Here is a 20,465-nt window from a genome sequence, read left to right as displayed (position 1 = left end):
AGAGACAAATACCGTTGACCCCACTCTTGTATATATTTCCTGAGACTGTAGTTTCAGCAATTCTTTTAGTGGGTGATGCATTATGTGATTACGTGTTGCTTATCGAAAACATATTCGACAATCACGAGTTTAAAGCTGAATGGGTCATCATGATAGTCCACTCATTACCTTCAGGACGCCATGTGTCCCACCGATCTGGAAGAGGGCTTATTACAAAACTATGAAAGGCTTGAGAGCCTAGTGGTTCAGGTGATATGAGTAGCACCCTAAAACCTCAACGCGTTACTTCAACTACGAAAGGCCGAGGGGCCCAAATACAATCATCCCAATTCTAAACGATCTCTTGACATTTGAATAACCTACTGTCTGCAACCACTTAGAGATATTGTTACCACCCCAGATTCGAAAATGGGAGGGCTTTTGTATCCGGTGTTTAAGTCCTCAATCCCTCACTACTCAGCAATGTAAGCACATACTAAAATGTTCGTCAGTTAAGCTGTCATCTGAACAGGGATTTTAATTAAGACAGCCGCACTATTACTAAGGTCCACCAGACCGCAAAATGACGAGCAATATTCCCGCAAAATAATTAGGTGGGAAGCTTAGTACCTTCATTTGACATTTTGCCTGGAAATAGACAAAAATCCCCACCACTGACGATGGTCTAAAAATGGCAAAGTACTACCATTTAGAGCAGCTGCCCCAAATCGCTCTACCAAATTAGCATCCAACATGCCGAAAAAGAACGAGCGATCAAGCAAGGCGCCTTCCCAACTAGACTAGTAATCCACTATGGTCTGAAATTAGACTACCAGCACCGGCTTCTGGAAGTTTTCGCCATACGTTAAGCAAGCTCGCAAACGATAAGCAATTGGTTTCTATCCAGTGAGGGCATGATTACGAGGATAGAATGCAGACTATTGTTCAATCCAGCCATTTTTCACTCTTAAAATGTCGTCATAGGAGAAGGGGGAGTTGATTGAGAGGAAGAGCGACAGGTAGGCGTGTGTGAAGGAGGCGTTTGTGTTTGTGGAAGGGAGAGGTTAAACACAATCCAGAGTTAGCAGCAAAACCAAATAAGGATTTTAAATGGAGTGACACAGTAGCAAAGGAGTGCGTGTGCTCATGCACACACGCACGCACAAACGGACAAGAGGGAGGGCGGGAAGAGTATCGTCACTGGCGTCAAGTGATATGCACAAGCAGGGACCAACGGGTCCGAAAAATTCATTTGCTTAGTCGCAAAAGGAGACAAAAGCAATCTTGCATTGAGTGGATTGTTAGATTACTGTGTGATTTTGGGTGGGCGTGCGCGTGTGTACTTACACAAGCGTTAAAATCACTCGAAGGAAGAAAAGAAACAAACTGACCCACATAAATACAAAATAATACCATATGTATATAATAATATTAATAATAATGTAAGATTGATTGTTCATTCGGAGCAGAAAGAGTGGAATGAGGAGGAGGAGACGTATGAGTGTATGGGCGTCGGCGCATAGCTATTGTGAATTGGATTTCAAATGAGAGTAGGAGTCTGCTTTTCCACGCTACGTAGGGTCTGATCAGCAGGTAACCAGACACAAGGACCTTTATGTTGCTGCAAGACACGATTCACCGATACCAGTGCGCTGTCCAGAGACTCCAAATTTAGTATGGCTAAAGGCACAGAACGGGATTAGTATGCGTGTATCCCTTCCGGCCATAAATTACAACGAATCCAACGTCATTTCTATGCGAATCAACTGATAGTAAACTTGTCAGCCATGTGAAAAGGGGCGTAACGGAAAGGGCTAAGAAGCACTGACCAGTGAACAGGTACCAGTACTCGGACTCCATTCGGGTGCAGGCTTCGTGCATCCTACGTGCCTGATCGACGGTGAGGCGTCGCTGAAGGCTCCGACACTGCATCACTGTTTCCGGCTTCAGCAGAATTGACATAGGATGAAGTCCAGCACTCTTAAAGAAAATTATATGTGCTACTGTTGAGATATTAGTACAATCCAATGGTCACAGGAAATAATGGAGAAGTAAAACGCGGTTAGGGTAGATTTGAGGATAATCAGTTAAAAAGGCTGTTATTACACGACACTTATTTTTTTTCCCATGCCAATTCTAAAATAATTTTTTCTTTTTTCAATTGAAGCCGAGGAGAAGCGGGATTTGTATGAATTAGGACTATGTACAAAGTAGAACTGTGCGCTCTTTTCAATAACGTATACGCCACATAATAAAACAGATTCCCAAAACACGCATGAATGATTTAGGGAGTACGAAAGAGATTACAGATAGAGGGATACTTTTCAGACGCAAGAGGACGGAAAAATCTGCCACTGATATGATAGATAACTTAAGAAAAGCAGTCACCAACCTGTAACCGATAGATGGCCACAATGTTGACATCAAGGATGCATATGCGCCCACTCTGAAGCACCTCCAGGATGGATTGCACAGAGGTGGCGTAGAAGTGGTCGCTCTGGACTATCACATCTAAGAACTTGCCCGACGAGATGTCTGCCTGCATGGCCGCTTTAGAAGGATAGAAGTGGTAGTCGACCCCGTCCACTTCACCAGCCTGTGGTGGCCTCGACGTATCTTCAAGAGAACACAGAAGAATGAGAGAGGGTTTGATGATGCTCCTAGCCTATCTCATTTTTCTGAAAAATGAGATTCAAGGGCCGCAAAAAGTCTATTGTCTGAAAAATTTCACGATGATATTGGAAACGATAATGAGTTCCTAAATGACGTAAAATGCACTGAGCCCTTGAGGGTACAACGAGATGTAGATATGGTACTCATCTGCGAATTATAAAAAGCAATGAATACAAATTCAGAAAGTCATGGTAGACCAAGGAATGCACGCATAGTAATAGCAACAATAACCAATTTGGCGGTGAAGGGTAGCGAAAATAGTGACATTAAGACCTTGAGAATCATATGACTAAAAGTGTAATCAACATACACTTTTAAGGGAAGTGTATACTCTTGCAAAAGTCGCAATGATTACTGCATTCCAATCTAAAAAAGTATATTCTACTATGCAATCAGATAGCATTCGACCAAGTAAACCGTCAACGCTTTGAACCTTGTCACAGAAAAAAAACGTTATCAAAGCACATGATGCAGTAGTTTTGGATACAAGTGAATGCATGGAAAAGTTGTAATCATTCAAAATGCTTAACCGTGAAAACAAGAAAAAGTAGTGGAGAGTTCTACTAATAACCTTTGTTAAATGACAAACAAAAAAAAACACCTTTTCTACGCGAGAATGACTTCATACATTGAGTGTGTCGCAAAGCTCGCATAAGATACAAAAGAAAATTGCAAACGAAAGCACATGAAGGTGCATTATGTACAGCAAAAAGTAGGCGAAGGTGTTGACAAAAAGGCCACTTTAAATCGGGCAACAGATGTCCAAAACAGCGTAACTGAAGGTGTCACTGATACCAAACAGTGTAAAAACATTGAAAAAGGGAAGCAATTGAGTGGAATCCAAATCTTGCAAACTTACGTTGTATGCAGGTAGCAAATTCATCAGAACGGAGGAGCTCCTCAGTTATCCTCTCCTTAAGAGGCCCAAAAATAATCAAGGGACGAGCCATTTTTAATGTTACAGAGTGGACGATCTCATAGGTGCGCGACAGTCGCGGACCGAAGGCTGCAAAACAGCGAACAAAACGGGCGGTAAAGTGCCGGTAGATGCAAGGGGGCAAAGGGCTCACTCGCGTACATATGGCTTTTGTGCACCACAACAATATTGGAAGTAATTTTCACGCGAAATTAGCGAGAAAACTTGCATCTGATTAGTAACTACAACCTTCAAAACACATGTGCTCGGAGAAGGGCGCATTTGGATGGAGAGCCAAGGTGAAGCAACACTGAGCCAATAAAACTTTCATATGAAGAAATCGTTTTTATGAGGGTAGTTACTTCTGAGCGACTTCTATATGTGTATTGTGGGGCAGACAAAAAGCGATTTTTTACTTTTAGGTTTATAATAAAACCGTTTGCCACCGCCAAACAGATGTCGTATTACTTGAATCACGCAAAACAAATTGAAGTGCGTGGTCGGCACATATAACAACAAAAGGCAAATACAATGAAGTCGTCAAGTTGGGAGTACTCCAAAAAAAGACTCGCAGAATGCAGCAGATTCTCATTTATTTAAAATTACTTCCCCTAAGAAGCCAACCTTATTTAACAGAGAAAGGGCATGTGACACCACATAAAAGACCAACGGGAAGGGAAGGGTGTGAGTGCGCGTAAAAACCAGCATGCACATTCAAAGTGAGTAAACCACGTGCCATTGAATTGATGCCCGCCTGCATGGAGTTTGCTACGCCAGTAGTCCTAGGTTTGCTAGTCAATTCTTGTCTTCTGTCTTGTGCAGAAGTAAAAAAAATATGACCGTCCTCACAAACCTACAATAAAATTATCTAAGCCTCAAAAACCTCGAGGTGGTGAAATAAGGAGGGGAATCGGCATTAACTCTTTTCGGCAACTATAGCTATCAACGATATCCTACGTGAAGTGGTATGTTAAGCGTACCCGAACAGTTTCAGCATCAATACGGTGAAAAGTTGGACTGCTAGGGTCTGGTAATGAAGAGAAAACATCAAAATCTGCTGCACCGACACTGCAAGCCCTAAGCCTAAACATTGTCACCCAGAGTCTACATGTTACTTCGTCGAATTTGAAAAAATGTGGCTTTTTCTTCTGGAGCCAATGCATATCAGCGCTAATTTGCAGCAAGGCAGTGATACTTCCAGAGCAGGGCGAAGGTGTTTATCAATAAATTTAGAGGAGCCGAAATCAATGCAAGACGCAGGCGTCACATCAGGTATCGTGGTGATGATGCTGGGGTCACCGTTTAGGTTCGCGTTAGGCATTACAATGAAGGTGTCACTGATAGACTTTCAATTAGTAGTTTTAACAATCGCAAAGAATTAGGGAACGAAATATACACACATCAATTCAAAGAGTAGGTAGAAATCAAGCTCTACCAGGCAGAATTTTGTCTAAGGGATTATGCAACAGATATCGTTGAGATGTTTCTGTGCAAACCAAAATGGAAGAGCTCGGTGTGAAAATATGCCAACATCGTTAGAGGGTGCAAAATGCAGGTTACCAGCAGCTTGTCATGAATAAAAGTGCAGAAAGTACCACTGAGTACGACTCCCAAAAAAGCAAACTAGATAAAGAAACCCATCAAGCATATAGAGTACGCAACTCGTTAATTCAAACTGCGTACGCGAAACTAAGCAATGGGATTATATGCATAGCAATGCTACAGAAGAAGCCAAGGATTGATATCAGTATGGGTGAAATCAGCAAAGTGAATGGAAGGCTACACTGTAGAGAGAGCTGCATAAAATGGCATAGCAAATATGGCCTGACATCCCTGCCAATGCATGACTGAGACTTAAACAACACTTAAAGGTGTGGCAATTGCCAATTGTATTTGACAGCTGATTGGCTGGAGAACAGGCACGGGTGCCGTTAACTCTCATACTGAAATAATAGAGGAATATGCACTGGAAATGATACATACGAGAAATATAATATGAAAACTTTACATGAAATTAAGATACTTGTGTGGTTGATAACAGGCAAAAAAATTAAAATTATTGAGAAATTCTTGATTGTATCGCACAGAAACAATGCAAAATACCAAATTGATAAGCAATATGGTCTCGTAGTCTTTAAAGAACTCAGAAACGGTTTAAGTAACTCTGCTGATTCATGGACGTGGGCGCCTATCTTTTGGATAACATCAAAAGGTAGACATAGGGACAAAATTGTATAAATGGTATAAGACACAAACTTATCGCGCCTACATTAATATAGGAACCGTCGAGCGGAAACAAAAGCCAAGTGTATTCGTAGAGCCGGTATTTCACGGCAAATCCCATCGACAATGCACATTGTGCCAGAAAGGGTGGAAAAATTAGGGTGGTGATGTTACCACAGCTAAATGCATATGCAGGTAAAAAGAAATAGCGAAAGAGTAAGGAATTAAAGAAAATGCTGTTTAAAATACTAATTCCGATATACAGTCCACACAATCGAAAATAGAGCGCTAGACATGTTTAGTAGTGGACAAACATAAATATAGTGAGGTATTCCCAACCTAAACTTGGCACTCAAATGCGGAGCAGTTTTCATGTGGACAAATAGTATATTACCACGTATCACACCCGTGAAAGGCGGAAATAAGCTAATTAGAGGGGGAATTGCTCTAAAAAGTTGCATTAGGATTTGCACATAGCACCATCACTTGACCTTAACCTTAACACCAAGAGCAAAGTCCAAAGATGAGGTAACCTTACGCAAGAATACAGCGGAGTAGACGTAAAGGTAACTCAAATCAAGACAAAAGGTAGTAATAGAAAAGCCTGCAGCACCGAATCGATGTAAATAAACATCTAGAAGCGAAGAAATCACTGGTGACTTTTACGATAGAGAAGCAGATACGACTTCGCAAAAAGTAGCTTGACAAAAGGTAATAACAGCTGGAAAGGAGGGCAGTTGAAAGAAGCTAACTTATTCACACAAAACAACATTGAAAGGTAGACAACCGGGGACATCTGCTTACAGACAAAGCAGAAAGAAGGATTTACACGCAATCGTGTGTGTGTGCGAGATCGAAAGTACAAAACTCAATCTTCGAGACACTTTCACAACCAGTCCCCAATTAAAAAACCCAGGTATCGCAATTAAGCGGCCCAAAAGCACTACAATACAAGTAGAATCTTGACACATCAATAATCAATTGGAACTATTTCCTCGAATGTTTCTACTGCACAAATTACAAAAAGAAAGATGTTAAGACAAAAAGCGGCTGATTATCACAGGTCACGAAAGCAATATCAACAAAACGCCCAGGCTAGCTACAAGGACTGACAGAAACGGCGCCTGCATCAGCAGCTACTGGAGAGCCTAACGTAACAACGGTGAGCAGAGTAAATAAGTGCGTCCTCAAGACGCTTTTGCATGTGATTATGCAAAGTTTTACTTCACGACACGTGCACAAATCCGATTCGCCCAGTGTGAAAAATTTACCCTAACGGCATTACCACTTCAAAACGGCGTAAAGTGGTCGTATTAGCGTGTTTTAAAGTACAAAACAATGGCACTATAAACTAAACGCAACAAGTAGTTGGACTGGAAAATTTTCAAATTTTAGGGAGTTAAAAATAGCCATGCTCACGAGTGTATGAAGAGGGTAGCCACAAATTTTAACCTATTTTGGAGAAGAGATCGGTTGAATCTAAACAGTCTCCAACTAAGAAGAAACGCTGCAGAGTTAATATAATGAAAGATTATTGAAGATTTTTCAGCGCTTCAAATAAAAGTCAATGCCTTGCATAAATCACGTAGGATAAAGTTAAATATAGCAGTTACGTTTTCACTAAACCCACTAAACAGCCACACAGATTGACAAGGAATAATAAGAGCAATTGCTTGAATCGAAAAAGAGCAAGGTATGCGAAAGTGGTTTAAACCCAAGCAAAGTTCCATGAGCGACAAAGGAGACAGCAGATGGCAAATCACAGCATTAGTTGCCAAACCTTTAGTGAGCTGCTTGTAGTGGCGTGGAAGGAACCAGAAGGCAGTCAACTGCGTTTGTCAGATTAAATACAATACAACCATCCTGAATAGGGGTCAACTTGAGGTCAAGTTGGAACCTCTATCGCACTGCCGGTCGCTAACATTCCGGATTTCATAGCGAAGTGTGCATTCAAGAATCTCCCTCTATTAAAAGAGTGATAAATGAATTGGGAGGTTACAACCAATGACCCACGGTTCAGCTTAACAGCGTAATGCAAAGGAGGATTAAATAATTTGTGTAAGTTTTGGTAAACATGACCATAAATGTACTCCACACACCAGGAGTACAAGGCGTTTGCGTGCCTATGGTATTTCACAAAGAGGGAGCAGTATCACTGATTACAAGAATACGAATACAACTGAACTATGAGGTATTCATTCAGTTCATGTCTTTAGGATTTACGTTCAATTGCGAGTCCAGTGAATTGACGCAACTTCTGTGATTACAACATTATGTGACAATCTGGCTTTTTTAAAATAGGCATAAAAAACAAAAGGAGTGAAGAAATTCTGAACTTACGAAGCACCGGTAAAATAACGGCATGGTTCTATAACAATAGTATTGCTGATATATAATGAATCATGTCTACTTTTTTCGTACTTAAGTGTGAATGAAAAGATTCCAAAGATGATCTTTCTCCCGGGATGCAACTGCATCGTATCAAACTGCCATCGGTACGAAACAAGAGCCCTAGTTGCAAAGAAGTTTCTCAGAGGACATTTACGATTAAAAGCTGTAACATGCTATCGACATCAGCATTTCTAAACAAAAAAACGTCGTGGCAACCTGAATCAGATGACAAAGAGTAGTCAAGTTAGACTAAAAATAAGGAAAAACTGCCTCGAGGTGTCTTTTGAAAGGGTCCATGCGCGAACAGTCATTCCACATCTCCAAAGGCTGCCCATGTTTTAGTACCCCAAGCAGCAGTGTCCCGAAAGCAGTTCCATGAAAACCACAGATTGAAATACATGTTGCTGTTTATAGGTTTCGATCAGCGCGAAAGCCTGACTCAGAAAAATACAGTGCTACGCCATATTAGTGGTGACGGAACTAATGGCTCATTTGCAACACGGAATACCTGACACATGTGCCACGAGCTGTAAGAATAATTTCGTATGGATACTTGACCTCCAGAATGCATGCATACGTGTGTCGGTCAGGTTTCAGCACATTAATTTTAATTAAATATCACACGTAATCATAACTTTTAACCAACTAAAAACGGAGTTACCAATGTCAAGTGCATCGAGTAAAAAAAATTTTGGTGTATTACAATCTAGGTAAATTTAAGTGAGCAATGTGAATCACTAGGACCAATAACTTAGTTCGTGAAATATGCTGCATAAAGTAAGTAGTGAACTTACAACCAGTTTGCATATCTTCGAGGGAGACGCTCTTCTTCTTCATTATGGTACCGCCATCGAAGTCCTTCCTATCGCGTTTACTGGAAAAACGCTTAAAAATGGAGAAAGAATTGGGCTTCTTTCGTCGTTCCAAAGTCCCACCTGAAGTAACGAAACGACATTCTAGTGCATCAGTATTAAAAATCACCTCGATGTATATGTAATATATGCATCGACTGCAGTTGCAGTAACAATGGATTATCTTTTATTTGGACATTAAAGCGAGCTTATGCACAATCGTGCGAATCACGCACACAATGAATTGTATTGTGGCTATCTTTTAAGTGAAGTGCGAATGGACGCTGAAATTCTCTAAGAAAGTTCAGTAGTTGAAAAGATAAACTTTTGGAATATGAAGCTTCCAGGGCCTAAAATCCATGTTTAGGAAACTGAGACGGCTGCAAACACGCAAAGTGGAAAATACACCGAATATAAAATCAAAACCACCGGGTCGTAACTAACTGCAAATAAATCTGAAGACGTTACCACTGGCATCAAAAGGGTAGCCAAATTTGCACGGACCGCTTGGTTCTCAATTAGGCATGGAGTTAGCGACATGAACTCAGCAGCACCGCCGACGAACTTACGAGGATAGGCGAGAATATGCCTAATTACCCATAAACAAATTTCAGTTTCACTACAGAATCAAGAGTGCTCACGGGGAGAAAATACTTGCCATCTACTGACTACACACAAAATGCACAAATTAGCACGTAAAAATTGCGCTAGCCAGCACGTCGACTCTAGGCCTCGTTGATAAAACGGCGTTTTATATGCCAAAAAGGTTGGCATCCGCCGACAAAACGGAGCCCTAGTAAGAGGACTTTTGGCATTGCTACAAACATGAACGAACGCAAGTAAAAGCCACGCACCTCATGTAACTATTATCAACCTTCATAGCTTTTTGGCTTTTAAAAGCTAGTGGAATAGACGTATCGTTCCATTTTACATTTCAAGACTGTTTAGATGTAAATAAGCGCAATAAAATTGACATAGACTTAAATAATAATCGTTTACCGAGTTTAAGTTTTGGACAAAATCTCCCGCGCAGAATAGGAAAGCAAGCACAGACTTAAATTACCAAGTGCACTGCATGGGTCAACAGAGGAAACAGTGATTAAGTCATTAATGCTTAGCGCAAGTACATTATCCCAACAGCGCTTTCAACCTCATAAAACTCACGAACAATGCCCCACAAAAAAATCTTTTACATACGCAAGAGGCTTTTGTTTAAGCCCACAAGTGAAAATAACCCGCTTATTTGCAGCAATTATTAGTTGGATACCTGTAAGGTTGTCCTCATAAGCGCCTCCAGACTATAACCATCCTATCAGGTTTTAATTACCCTGCCATTCTCTCCATAAATGTTTGAAATGAACTTAATCTTAAATTATATTTATGCTAAGATCAAAGGCACCTGTATGATACAAGATCCAACCTATGTCACTTGCCCGAGTGTCAGTGAGTTTACCCAAACTCGCAAATAACCACAAAACGGACAAGATTGGGGAAATTAAGATTTGCGCTCAAACGCAAGACGAATTTTATGCGCACAGTGCAGACCGTCATGGCAATTCTCTCGAGTCGAAAATCAACGAAGCAAGGATTCAAAATTTGAGATATATTGAGACCCTTCTTTCGAAAAAGTAAGCCAAATAAATGATATTGTATAGAAATATATGGCGTTAATGCAAAGATGAGGAGGGGATGATTGCGAAACACGGTTTGGCACTGCGCCAAGACCAGACTTGTGTGCGTGTAAATGCAAACAAACGAGCTCAGGAACAAGAAAATGAGGCCTAAATGCACAACGGAGCAACCAATATGAACAATAAATTGGGGTGCAATTTGTTTATCATCACATTATGATGCTCAATTACGATCTGGCAAAATTTTTGCCCAGAACCCAAATCGAAGAGTGACTCATTACAATAAATAGCGAATATCGATGTTGCGTGACGATCGCGAAACATGAAACACTATAATAATACAACGGGAAGGCTACAATGCTAACAAATCGTTTTGAGCATTCAACTCAAAAACGGTGTACAAAAACAAGAGAATGTCACGCCATCGCGTTTTATAAACTTTCGGTCAGGTAATGTTTAGCCTAATCTTAGATATCAATGATTTCCACATTAAGTTTGTACTTTAGCGACTTCTTTACTTGGTTTAAAAACACCATTCATACCGACAATAGCTAAGTGTAACAAACAAGTGGAAAGGAATCAGGTGCAAACAGAGTTCACACAATGGAATTAAAACGAATACAAATCGTTGGGAAAATCGAGGGAATCAGCAAAACAGCTATAGCTAGCCACTACACTGCATCAAATATTTGCTGCGTAAAGGTTAACTGGTACTTACAGCAGAAAGTAAGCAGGCATTGTCGCTTTTGCTAACATAGCTGGGGAACAAACTCACCAACAGACACAGAGTCCCCACTTGGAAAACTACCGCCCCCACCGCTGGCGACGGCTGAGAGGGATGCAGAGCTGCCTTCAACACCGCATCCGCCAGATCCGCCAAAGAATCGATGACTCTCCAAGGCGTGGGAGAGGTTAGAAGTGTCGCCTCCGCTCGGGCTCCAGGGATTAGGGCTCCCCTCACCAATGTCAACCTCTTTGTCCACAAATTTTACACGCTTGGCGGAAAGCCTACTGCGCCGCTCAACGCGACGTTGGCTGGGAATTATGGCTGGTCGACACGACCGAGTTGGCGGTTGCTGATCGGGAATATTTGCGTTGTAGGATGAAGGGACTTCTGGGGGCGTGATACTGTTGCTACTGATGGCAGTAGTTGAGGTGCAGGCTGAGGCCCAGGCGGGCGGGGAGATGGGAAAAGCATAGCACGCCTGCCACCATTCCTGGTCACTGGCATTCACAACGTAGAGAATGTCCCCGTGCTCAAAGGCGAGACCCTGTGAGAGCAAACACACGATACGATGAGGCGTATGAGATAGCCACAGTTTTGCTAAGAAAGCTAAAGGTGCAGACATTATCATTCAGTTACTTAAAGTTCCAATAACCAACTGAACGACATTTATAAGCAACAAAGAAGACATACGAAACAAATAAAATCAGCACACGGTGAGGAAAAGGAAAAACAATGTCACCTGGAGGATAAAAGGTACTGCAAAATGCCAGTGTCCCTTTCTCAATACAAGATTACAACTCTAGTAATGAATAAAAACGGCAATCGACACACGAATCAAGGTGAATGCAATCACGAAACATTGCCAGAGAGAGAACAATGGGACTATCCAGAAAGTAATGTAGAAAGTGTGAAATATTTTGAACTTCATAAAATCAGCAAATACTTTATGGACCTCGAGGAAACCCTAGTGCTCAAAGTCAAAATATAAAAAAGTACGAACAAAAGAGTATAAAAAACATTTCGAATTAAAGAGCTTACACGAGCAGCGAGACCACGGTCTGTCGTCGGATCATAGCGGAATAATGCTCTCACATAGATACTTTCCCGCTGATTAATGGTAAGAGTGGTTAGTTTGTAATTAATTCCAACTAGATCAGACTGAGACGCACTGGTTCCTGTGAGAGAGGATTTTGAAGAAGTCAATTTGACTGGAGAAACGGCGGAAGAACTTTGATCAGCCAGAGAGGAGGCATCATCAAGCGTAGCGCCGGAACCACGATGGTTGAAAAGATGTTGATTACTATATGCTACTCCGATAGTAGGCCTCTTGATCACTTTCAGAGGTTCAACACCAACCGAATCGAAAACGGGGGAATCAGGACGTTTACTCACGCAGGATAGACTCGAATACGTTCTGCGAGAAGACTTGTTGGGACTAGATACAGAAGACATAGCTTGGACGCAGGAAAAATTGGAGCATCTAAAACATGAAATTGAATGGTGAATTTACTAAATGAGGCGTATTTTGAGAAAGCCTGATTTGAAAATCAAATGGCAACAAGAATGAACTAAATAAGCAGATGAAAGCCTACACGGGAGGCAAATACTACTATGAACTCCTTGTTTTTAGGCTGTCAAGAAGCACAACTTATTATAAAGAGGAACTTTTAACCCACAGCAATAAAAACCTCAGCAAGAATGCTTCCTATTGAGAAAAGTAGAGAATAGTAGCGACCACCAAGAACACGGATTACAGTCTGTCACCTTGCCTAACTAGATGGCGAGGGAAATTCGGCAAAAACCAACTTTTATCCCATCAAACAAGAAAAAATAGACAGTAGGGCCAAACAAAGCAATAAAAATGGTAGTGCGAGATTACATACACCTACCTAAACTTAAGCAATAGACACCAAAATGCACAAAAACACTATAATAAGCTACTGGACGTACTAACAAGTTTCTAGAACTCCGATGTGTAAAAGGAAATCGAACCCAATATTTACACAGAAACAGTCCCATAATAAAGAAGCTGGCAGTAATGATATACATATAATGAATAGCAAGACTATTTACTTCACAGTGAATACTACCTAGGAAAAACTACTTCAAAACCCGACCCGGGAACTACCAAAACAGTAAGATTGTTAGCACTGATAACGTAAACGTTCAAACGAATTTTAGGAGAAAGTAGTAAGTTCGTGAGGATCTAAAACAAACAGTAACCACACGAAGAGGACCCAGTGCTACAAAACTTCAAATTTCAAGTACAGAACACAGACCTACGAAGAATAGGAAAATTAATGGTCCAACAATCTGATTGGTAGAACTATTAGAGCCTCCGTCACATTCGTGAGTTTGTTTTAGCGTTAGATTGTTTAAAACAAACAAGTAAAGAAATTAAATATAATACCACACGTTAAGTGGGTTTGATCTATATAATCTGCACATACATAAATTTAGTAAACAATGCAATTTGAATTCTAAACTGCGTACTCTACACATTCGCTAATCATCTTAGCAACAGCAGCAATGTGGGTGAATCAATGCCAAAGCATATTTAAAAAATCCACTAGCTGGTAAACAGATATACAGCTTCTAGCAACAAGAGTAGTTTTGTCTTTTGCAAACCATCCACAAGGTAAACCAATTATGCGTCGTACACTCACTGAGCACACACCACCCAGGCGGCTTGTGAAATCCCTTCTGGCTGCATTTGCAAACTGATAGCCATTGCGGGCCGGCACCGAATCCCACCCAGCACTATGACAAAGCAGGCACAAGCACGCACAACCACAGCCCACCACGCTTGCCAGCCCAACCACCGCCGCAGCCCACAAACCAACCCCAAAGCCAAAAAACGTCAGCTCGCTTCTAGACATGTGTAAACTCATGTAAATCGCACATTCCAATGTGAAGTATGTGAGAAATTAAGTCACACAGAAATACAGTGTGGGTGGCGGATAATAGCAGCAGTCACATTCAACACGAAATGAAAGCTTCAAACGGCATCATCTTGATTGTCACTGAGCAGGAGATTGGCGGCAAGCTCTTCATTCTTATCACACGCAAAATAAGCCTGAAGTAGACAGGATAAGAAGACAGTTCACCAGAACTGATTATGCCATATGACCAATTACGTTGCCAAGTTGGCAGGGGTAAATAACTTACGATTCGAAAACAAGGGGACATTGAAACTTAACAAACTATGGCACTGGTGTTTCACCATAAAAATCAAGGATGATTAAGTCTTGTATGGTTTACAAATTATCAAAGCATCGACAATGAAATTCACCTGAATAACTTCATCTTCCGAAAAACCAAGAGCCTTTAATCTTTCAATGGCAGTTTTCTCCTGCTCTGTCAAACGGATAATATGTTGGGCAGGTGGTCGAGGCTGGTCACTTTCCTGATTCGTCTCCTCAGCATCGGAATTAATAAAATCGAGGAAACCATTTTCGTTTGCGTGAATAGCCTACAAAGGAAACTAATTACGTGAAGGACAAAAGGCAAAGGCGTCACCCCACATCACGCTGGCTGGACGCTAAAAATACGCACGAAAACTTTGCCTCAGGTATTCGACGCACGGAAAAATTACTACCGAGCTATTTTGAAAGACCATTAAGAAAAAATACTTTAGGGAGAATCAATAAAGCAATATTGAATAGCGATGATGTTGGTGTAAAAAAATGGATATTTAGCCGATAACGGTAACCTAAAACAACTAAGATGGACTTACTGCTAAATGATGACTGAAAGAATTAAACAAGGTAATCAGATAGATGAAAACCAACCCTAACAACGTCTGGATAGGAGACAGAAAGTTGTTGGATGAACTGCGACAGAAGTTGAGGATTACCACGAAGTGCTCGCAGCTGCTGAAATTGAGGAACCTGAGCAAGGATCGGGTAAACTTCCTCACTGCTGAGATTTCGCAATGATTCTGGATCGAAACCGATACCCTGCTGAGGTGTCGCAACCGGCTGATCCTGTGACGCTGGTTGTTCTGCCACTTCTTCAGGAAGATTGCCCGATATCAAATACTCAACAGCGCGTTCAGGATTGTTGAAGCTCATCCTAAGAGCTTGTTCCACCTATAAATAAGACACCAAGACTTATAAAAGTAAAACATACAGAAGGCAGAAGAAATACGATAGGATCAATAATCTCTATGCAATAAATTTTGTAAATCAGTAGCAGAATTGGTCTGTTCAGCTCATTGAAAATAGCACTGAAGTTAACTTATCAGTTACCTTTACGCGCTCAAACCCCATCTCAATCATGTTTCTTATAGCTGATTCTAAGGTTTCCCCAGTCAAAAGGTCGTTCGAATTGGAGGGATTTGAAGGAGCAGAGGGGGCCTCTGCATCCGATGGTGGTGGAACTGGAGGAGCAGGAGTTGGGGTGGAAACCCCAGGGTTTTCTGGAGGAGAAACCGCGCACGTTTCGGTCTACAAAATAAGGCAAATAAAGAAAACCAAATTGCAACCTTTTTTATAGGCTCCGGGAGGGCTTCCTTCAAAGGCTTAACTATTTGAGCCATTACAACGACAAAATTCTTATCAGTAACTTTGTAATCCGAAAGACTTTTGTCGTCCTCCAGTACTTTCCCTGAATATTCAATGAATAACTACGATTCCAAATACCTGAACAGATTAGCTTCAATTTGGATTCACCAAAATCATTCGGTCTAGACTTCTTGATTTTTTCCTTAACATCACCAACCTGAAGAGAGAAAATAAGAGGTATCGCAATTCACAAGATCAGATTCCTCAACTTCCAAGGTAAATGTTGTCTGCTTCAAGGTTTTGAAAGTAAGCTGCATTACACCTTCGCAGGTATTTTAAAACGAATGGACCACTATTCACGAAATTTTAAACAAACTAACCAAAATATGAAACGAACATTTGTTAACTTAAATTACCTAAAAACCTTTATCAAAATAAAATCAATAAAATGGAACTTATAATTCTTTCTGTTATATGATTGATTCTTAGGTGGCAAGCTTGTGACTGAAAATCACATCGTTCTTCGAATTTGGATGATAAAGTGGCACAGTCAATGAGTTTTCAGCACTTTAACTCCTCCCAGTACGACATTTATACAAAAGGCACTTAAGCTCCAAAACATTTTTTTGTCTATTTCTAATGTGTTTACGATATTACGTTTCGGGCAATGTGATACTGAATCCGGAAATGGCAAATGTGAAAGTATGGTTTTTGGCTAATTTTGGCTCACCGTTTTTATCTCCGGCTAGGTGGCATGACAAAAGGCTATACATGTATCCTTCCACTCTTCCTGTTCCACAATGATAAACTTTCCGTACGAGTATACGCTTTTTCGACTCTATGAATAATAGGATGCGTTACGATAGTAGCAGTTACAAGCGAGCCGACCACAATAGTCAGTATCTCTGGCATCCAACGTCGATTTGCCAACCTTAACACTACAGGAAGAAGGTATCTTATGTGGTTAAATGACACCGAGGTATCGCACTAAGGGGGTTCTGGCAGCCTCGTCCACTTTCACCAGTTATCCCAATCTTGCTTTTTTTCCAAAAGCAAACTAATTACGTCACATCAGATTTTAACGAATGTAGCGTGTCAATTTTAGAGCTGACAACAATAAAGATATTTTGCAAATAAACGATTCTTCTCCCACGTCATAGTGACTAAACAAAATCCAGATCGATGGCAATCCAGCACCGTAATAAGGTCATCGGTGTTTGTGTTTTAAATCAAATGGCTGAACTTTTAAAGAAATGCTTTCATGAAGGGGGGGGGGTGATTTTGTGATGCACTCTTTGTAGACCATCGTCCAGCCTCAAGCAATGTTAGACTACTTAATTCATGTGCAATGTCCCATTAAGGGGCACAACTGTAGGCACGATGGGCCTGATGAGATTCATCACCGAAACTGCGGTGACGTACCTTTCATCTAAACGAAAATTAAATGACAGCCTTTCCTGTGTTGTGAGTGATTTTTCAAGCATCAGTCATGATGCAATGGGTATTGAGAAGAGTACAACACCAAAAGGAGAAGAGGCTATGTAACAACAGTTTTGTTTTGATTTGGCACTTAGCTGCGTAAGCGCCCCGGACCTCAGTGTTTGTACTTCCATCTTGTCTACGTGCCTTTCCCGCCAGGTTTACAGCCTTCCCCTCCACCCCAATCATTCTGTATGGTGTCCAAGCCTTCCCCATTGCAGTTATATGCTATTACATCCTTAGGGGCGACTCAGAGTGTGCACGAATTAAAAGAAACTTATGATCACTTACAGTGATATTTCATTGCACTTTGTAACTGTTCAGGAAACAACTTTATCTTCCGTAGTTTTTCCGAAATCTCTTGTAGTCTTCCTACATCTCAATGTGCTCCTGCCCTTTGTAGACTAACCCATCTTTAGAAAATCTATTAGTTCATATTAAATGCGAAGCTTCTACTCCGTTATGCTGTTTACACACAACGTTACACATACTTTTGTAATACGATGGTGGTTTATCCCTCGGTTCCGGTGAGGCGCCACTTTTGTGCTTCGAATTAGCCCCCTTGTACCTCGCTGGGTGGGCTGGCCTTTTGGGCCATGCCAATAGCCCAGACACCTTCTCCGTGCCGAATACATATATTCTGCCCGAGTATTGTGTCTTCTTTCGTCTTAGGGGAGTCTCGGGACGCTACACTTTCTTTTTATGTCCATTTTAATAAAATAGCTCATTATTTATCAGCGTGAACCTGAGTTGCTTTTGAAATCATAGTGTTTCTTAAGGTAAACTTGATATGGATGTGCGTTAAAAAATTTGGGTGTCTATACCGTATAGGGTATCTAATTATTTTCTTTACTGTTTATTTTAAACGCATTTAGTTGTTATATGATGAGGTGTTTTAAACCTCTAACCACTGTACTACTACCCCTTTTATTTTGAAATCAAAATAGTAAATGTTCCCTTAAAGAGAATTTTAACGTTTATACTAAAAATCAGGTACATTTACAGGATTTACCGACAATGCGTGGAATGGGACGGTCAAGTAGATGTGTTTTGACGTTAATTATTCGAGCTAAAATTATGTCAACGTTTAACTTTTTTTCAATCAAACAAGAACTATATCACTTGGGGACAGGCAAGTTTACCGTTTTATTTATAAATGAGCTTTCAATGATCAGTCTAAAGTGTCTGCTGTCGGTGGCTCAGTAATATGACTGTTTTCACATGAATTACGCTTTTCTAAAAGTAAAGTGTTTTTGTAATGTCGGTCTGTAATTCAGCAATATGGCTACCGAAAAAGAGATTTGATTTTGCAATGTTTGTGTTCCCCGGGAGTGGATGGCTAGGTAGTTGTTCAAATCCCGTTTAAATCTTATGCCTGGAGGCAAATTGTATTGAATAAGGTAGTGTAAAGTTCGAAACAAGCGTGGCATGATACAGAAATGGGTAGTAAATGCAAATTCTTCTCCTATACCCTGGTCTCAAGAGGTGATGTTAAAGTTGGTTCCATTAAGAAACGATATTGCTACAATTTAGTACATTACACGTATCGAAGTAAGTATCACAAATTTTAAACACAAAAAAATAACAAATAGTTTTTAGGTTGGCGGAACGAGTTGTAGGTACAAGCGCTTTGCATTATCCAGCAAATTATAATGGTGTGGCTCCTCGAGTCTCCCAGGAAGTGGTAATAAGCCGCACTAGTACGGAGGACAACTTATTGTGGGTGTAGTGAAGGGCTGGGAGGCTACAAGCATGGTCAGAAGGCCAAATCGCTAAGATAGAAGCAAAATTTAAGGGCAAAAAGAGACCCAATAAGCATTATTCTGATCCAAGGCAGTCGAAACAAAAAGTTTTTGTCATAACTGAAAAGGTACATGCAAAGAAGGTTTAAAAGGGAATAAACCAATAGTGTAATGCATATAAAATATTTGAATACGTAGAACAGTGGGCACTTATATAACCTTGGATTGCTAGTTGGAAAGTAATACTTAATTTTAATAAAGTGATTTTTACAATCAGGTTTAATAGGTTCCTGCAGCCGTTTTAAAAGAGCTGTTGATACAACAGATAAAATAGCCTAGAAGTCTTGTAGTACCCTAGTCAGCCTCAAAGTCGTGGCAATCTAAACCACCGTGGTAAAAGACTTAATAATAGGGTGTATAAGAACTGAAAGTCTTTAGGCACAGCCGGAAAGCCATACTGTCAGACAGAATGACAAACCACTAAGTCTGAATAGCTTACAAAACCAAATATGCAGCTAGACAGATAACAACTCCCTACACTCCATTTATGCTGCCTATGTAGATGTATTTGAGCTTCCATTCCATTAAGTGTTGATACGAACATCATGTGCAATCTGCATTTACTCAATACGTCTAGAGCTCGCCTTGACAGGTAAACCCACTTTCTTGATAGGTGCTACTTAAACCACTTTAACAAATACGCGTGGAAAAAAACGGCGAGAAAAGTTGTTAATTTGCTCAAAGATGGTTCCACAAGAGAGCGGATGCGTTGCACTTTTAATGACTGCATTCCGAGGAAATATGCATTGCCTTGGATGAATCTGATATTGATAGCCTAAAGAGCGTTTCAAAATATTTCAAGGAAATTATTTTTTTGTGCCTTACAGTATAAGATTGGAAATGACTTTGTAGGGTGGTCGGAAAATAAAATGGAATCAAGAGGGGAGTCTTTGCAGTGGATGTCTGTAATCTTGTTGTGGTATTTCTCTTGATCGTCCCCCAACGGTTTCTTCAGAAATTGTGCCTACTACGTTTGAAGTGCCTTCATCTCCAAAGAGTTCACCGGAATTTAAAACGACAGAAGAGGTCCCATTTGCTCGACCCTGTCTAGGATGCGATATTTCTGCCTTATTCAAAATTATCACCTTACAGCTCCTAGTAGATGAATCAACTATTGTGGTAGAACGAAGTCGATCGTTTTCTTTGAAGATTGTAACACATTTGACAAATGACTAATGCGTAACCAAGGTGCACTAAGGAAATGGGCTTAACTCTGTCCGGTGACGGTATGTAATTGACAGCATTTCTGTACTGCACGAACAAGTTCCCGATCTCAGGATCGGGATCT

General features: G+C 40.7%; 2 protein-coding genes across 2 annotated transcripts; both read right to left on the bottom strand. All coding sequences in view use genetic code 11, as the record gives it.

Moving 5' to 3' along the window:
* Positions 1 to 1,519: 1,519 nt before the first annotated feature.
* Positions 1,520 to 14,270, bottom strand: EGR_02425 (Disks large 1 tumor suppressor protein; the record flags this gene model as incomplete). Its single annotated transcript, XM_024491674.1, has 9 exons — positions 1,520 to 1,590; positions 1,809 to 1,959; positions 2,372 to 2,595; positions 3,512 to 3,658; positions 8,977 to 9,117; positions 11,440 to 11,935; positions 12,430 to 12,871; positions 14,058 to 14,151; positions 14,180 to 14,270. 9 exons carry the CDS (start codon positions 14,268 to 14,270, stop codon positions 1,520 to 1,522), a joined length of 1,857 nt encoding a protein of 618 aa, XP_024353825.1.
* A 119-nt stretch (positions 14,271 to 14,389) lies between these two features.
* EGR_02424 (UV excision repair protein RAD23 B) lies at positions 14,390 to 16,213 on the bottom strand (the record flags this gene model as incomplete). Its single annotated transcript, XM_024491673.1, has 7 exons — positions 14,390 to 14,467; positions 14,684 to 14,863; positions 15,183 to 15,482; positions 15,642 to 15,839; positions 15,878 to 15,999; positions 16,035 to 16,113; positions 16,148 to 16,213. 7 exons carry the CDS (start codon positions 16,211 to 16,213, stop codon positions 14,390 to 14,392), a joined length of 1,023 nt encoding a protein of 340 aa, XP_024353824.1.
* Between the last annotated feature and the right edge of the window lie 4,252 nt (positions 16,214 to 20,465).

This window comes from Echinococcus granulosus, assembly GCF_000524195.1.
Source record: "Echinococcus granulosus chromosome Unknown EG_S00011, whole genome shotgun sequence".
NCBI lineage: Eukaryota > Metazoa > Platyhelminthes > Cestoda > Cyclophyllidea > Taeniidae > Echinococcus > Echinococcus granulosus.
The sequence above is the reverse complement of the archived record's forward strand: the minus strand, read 5'-3'. Positions and strand labels throughout refer to the sequence as shown.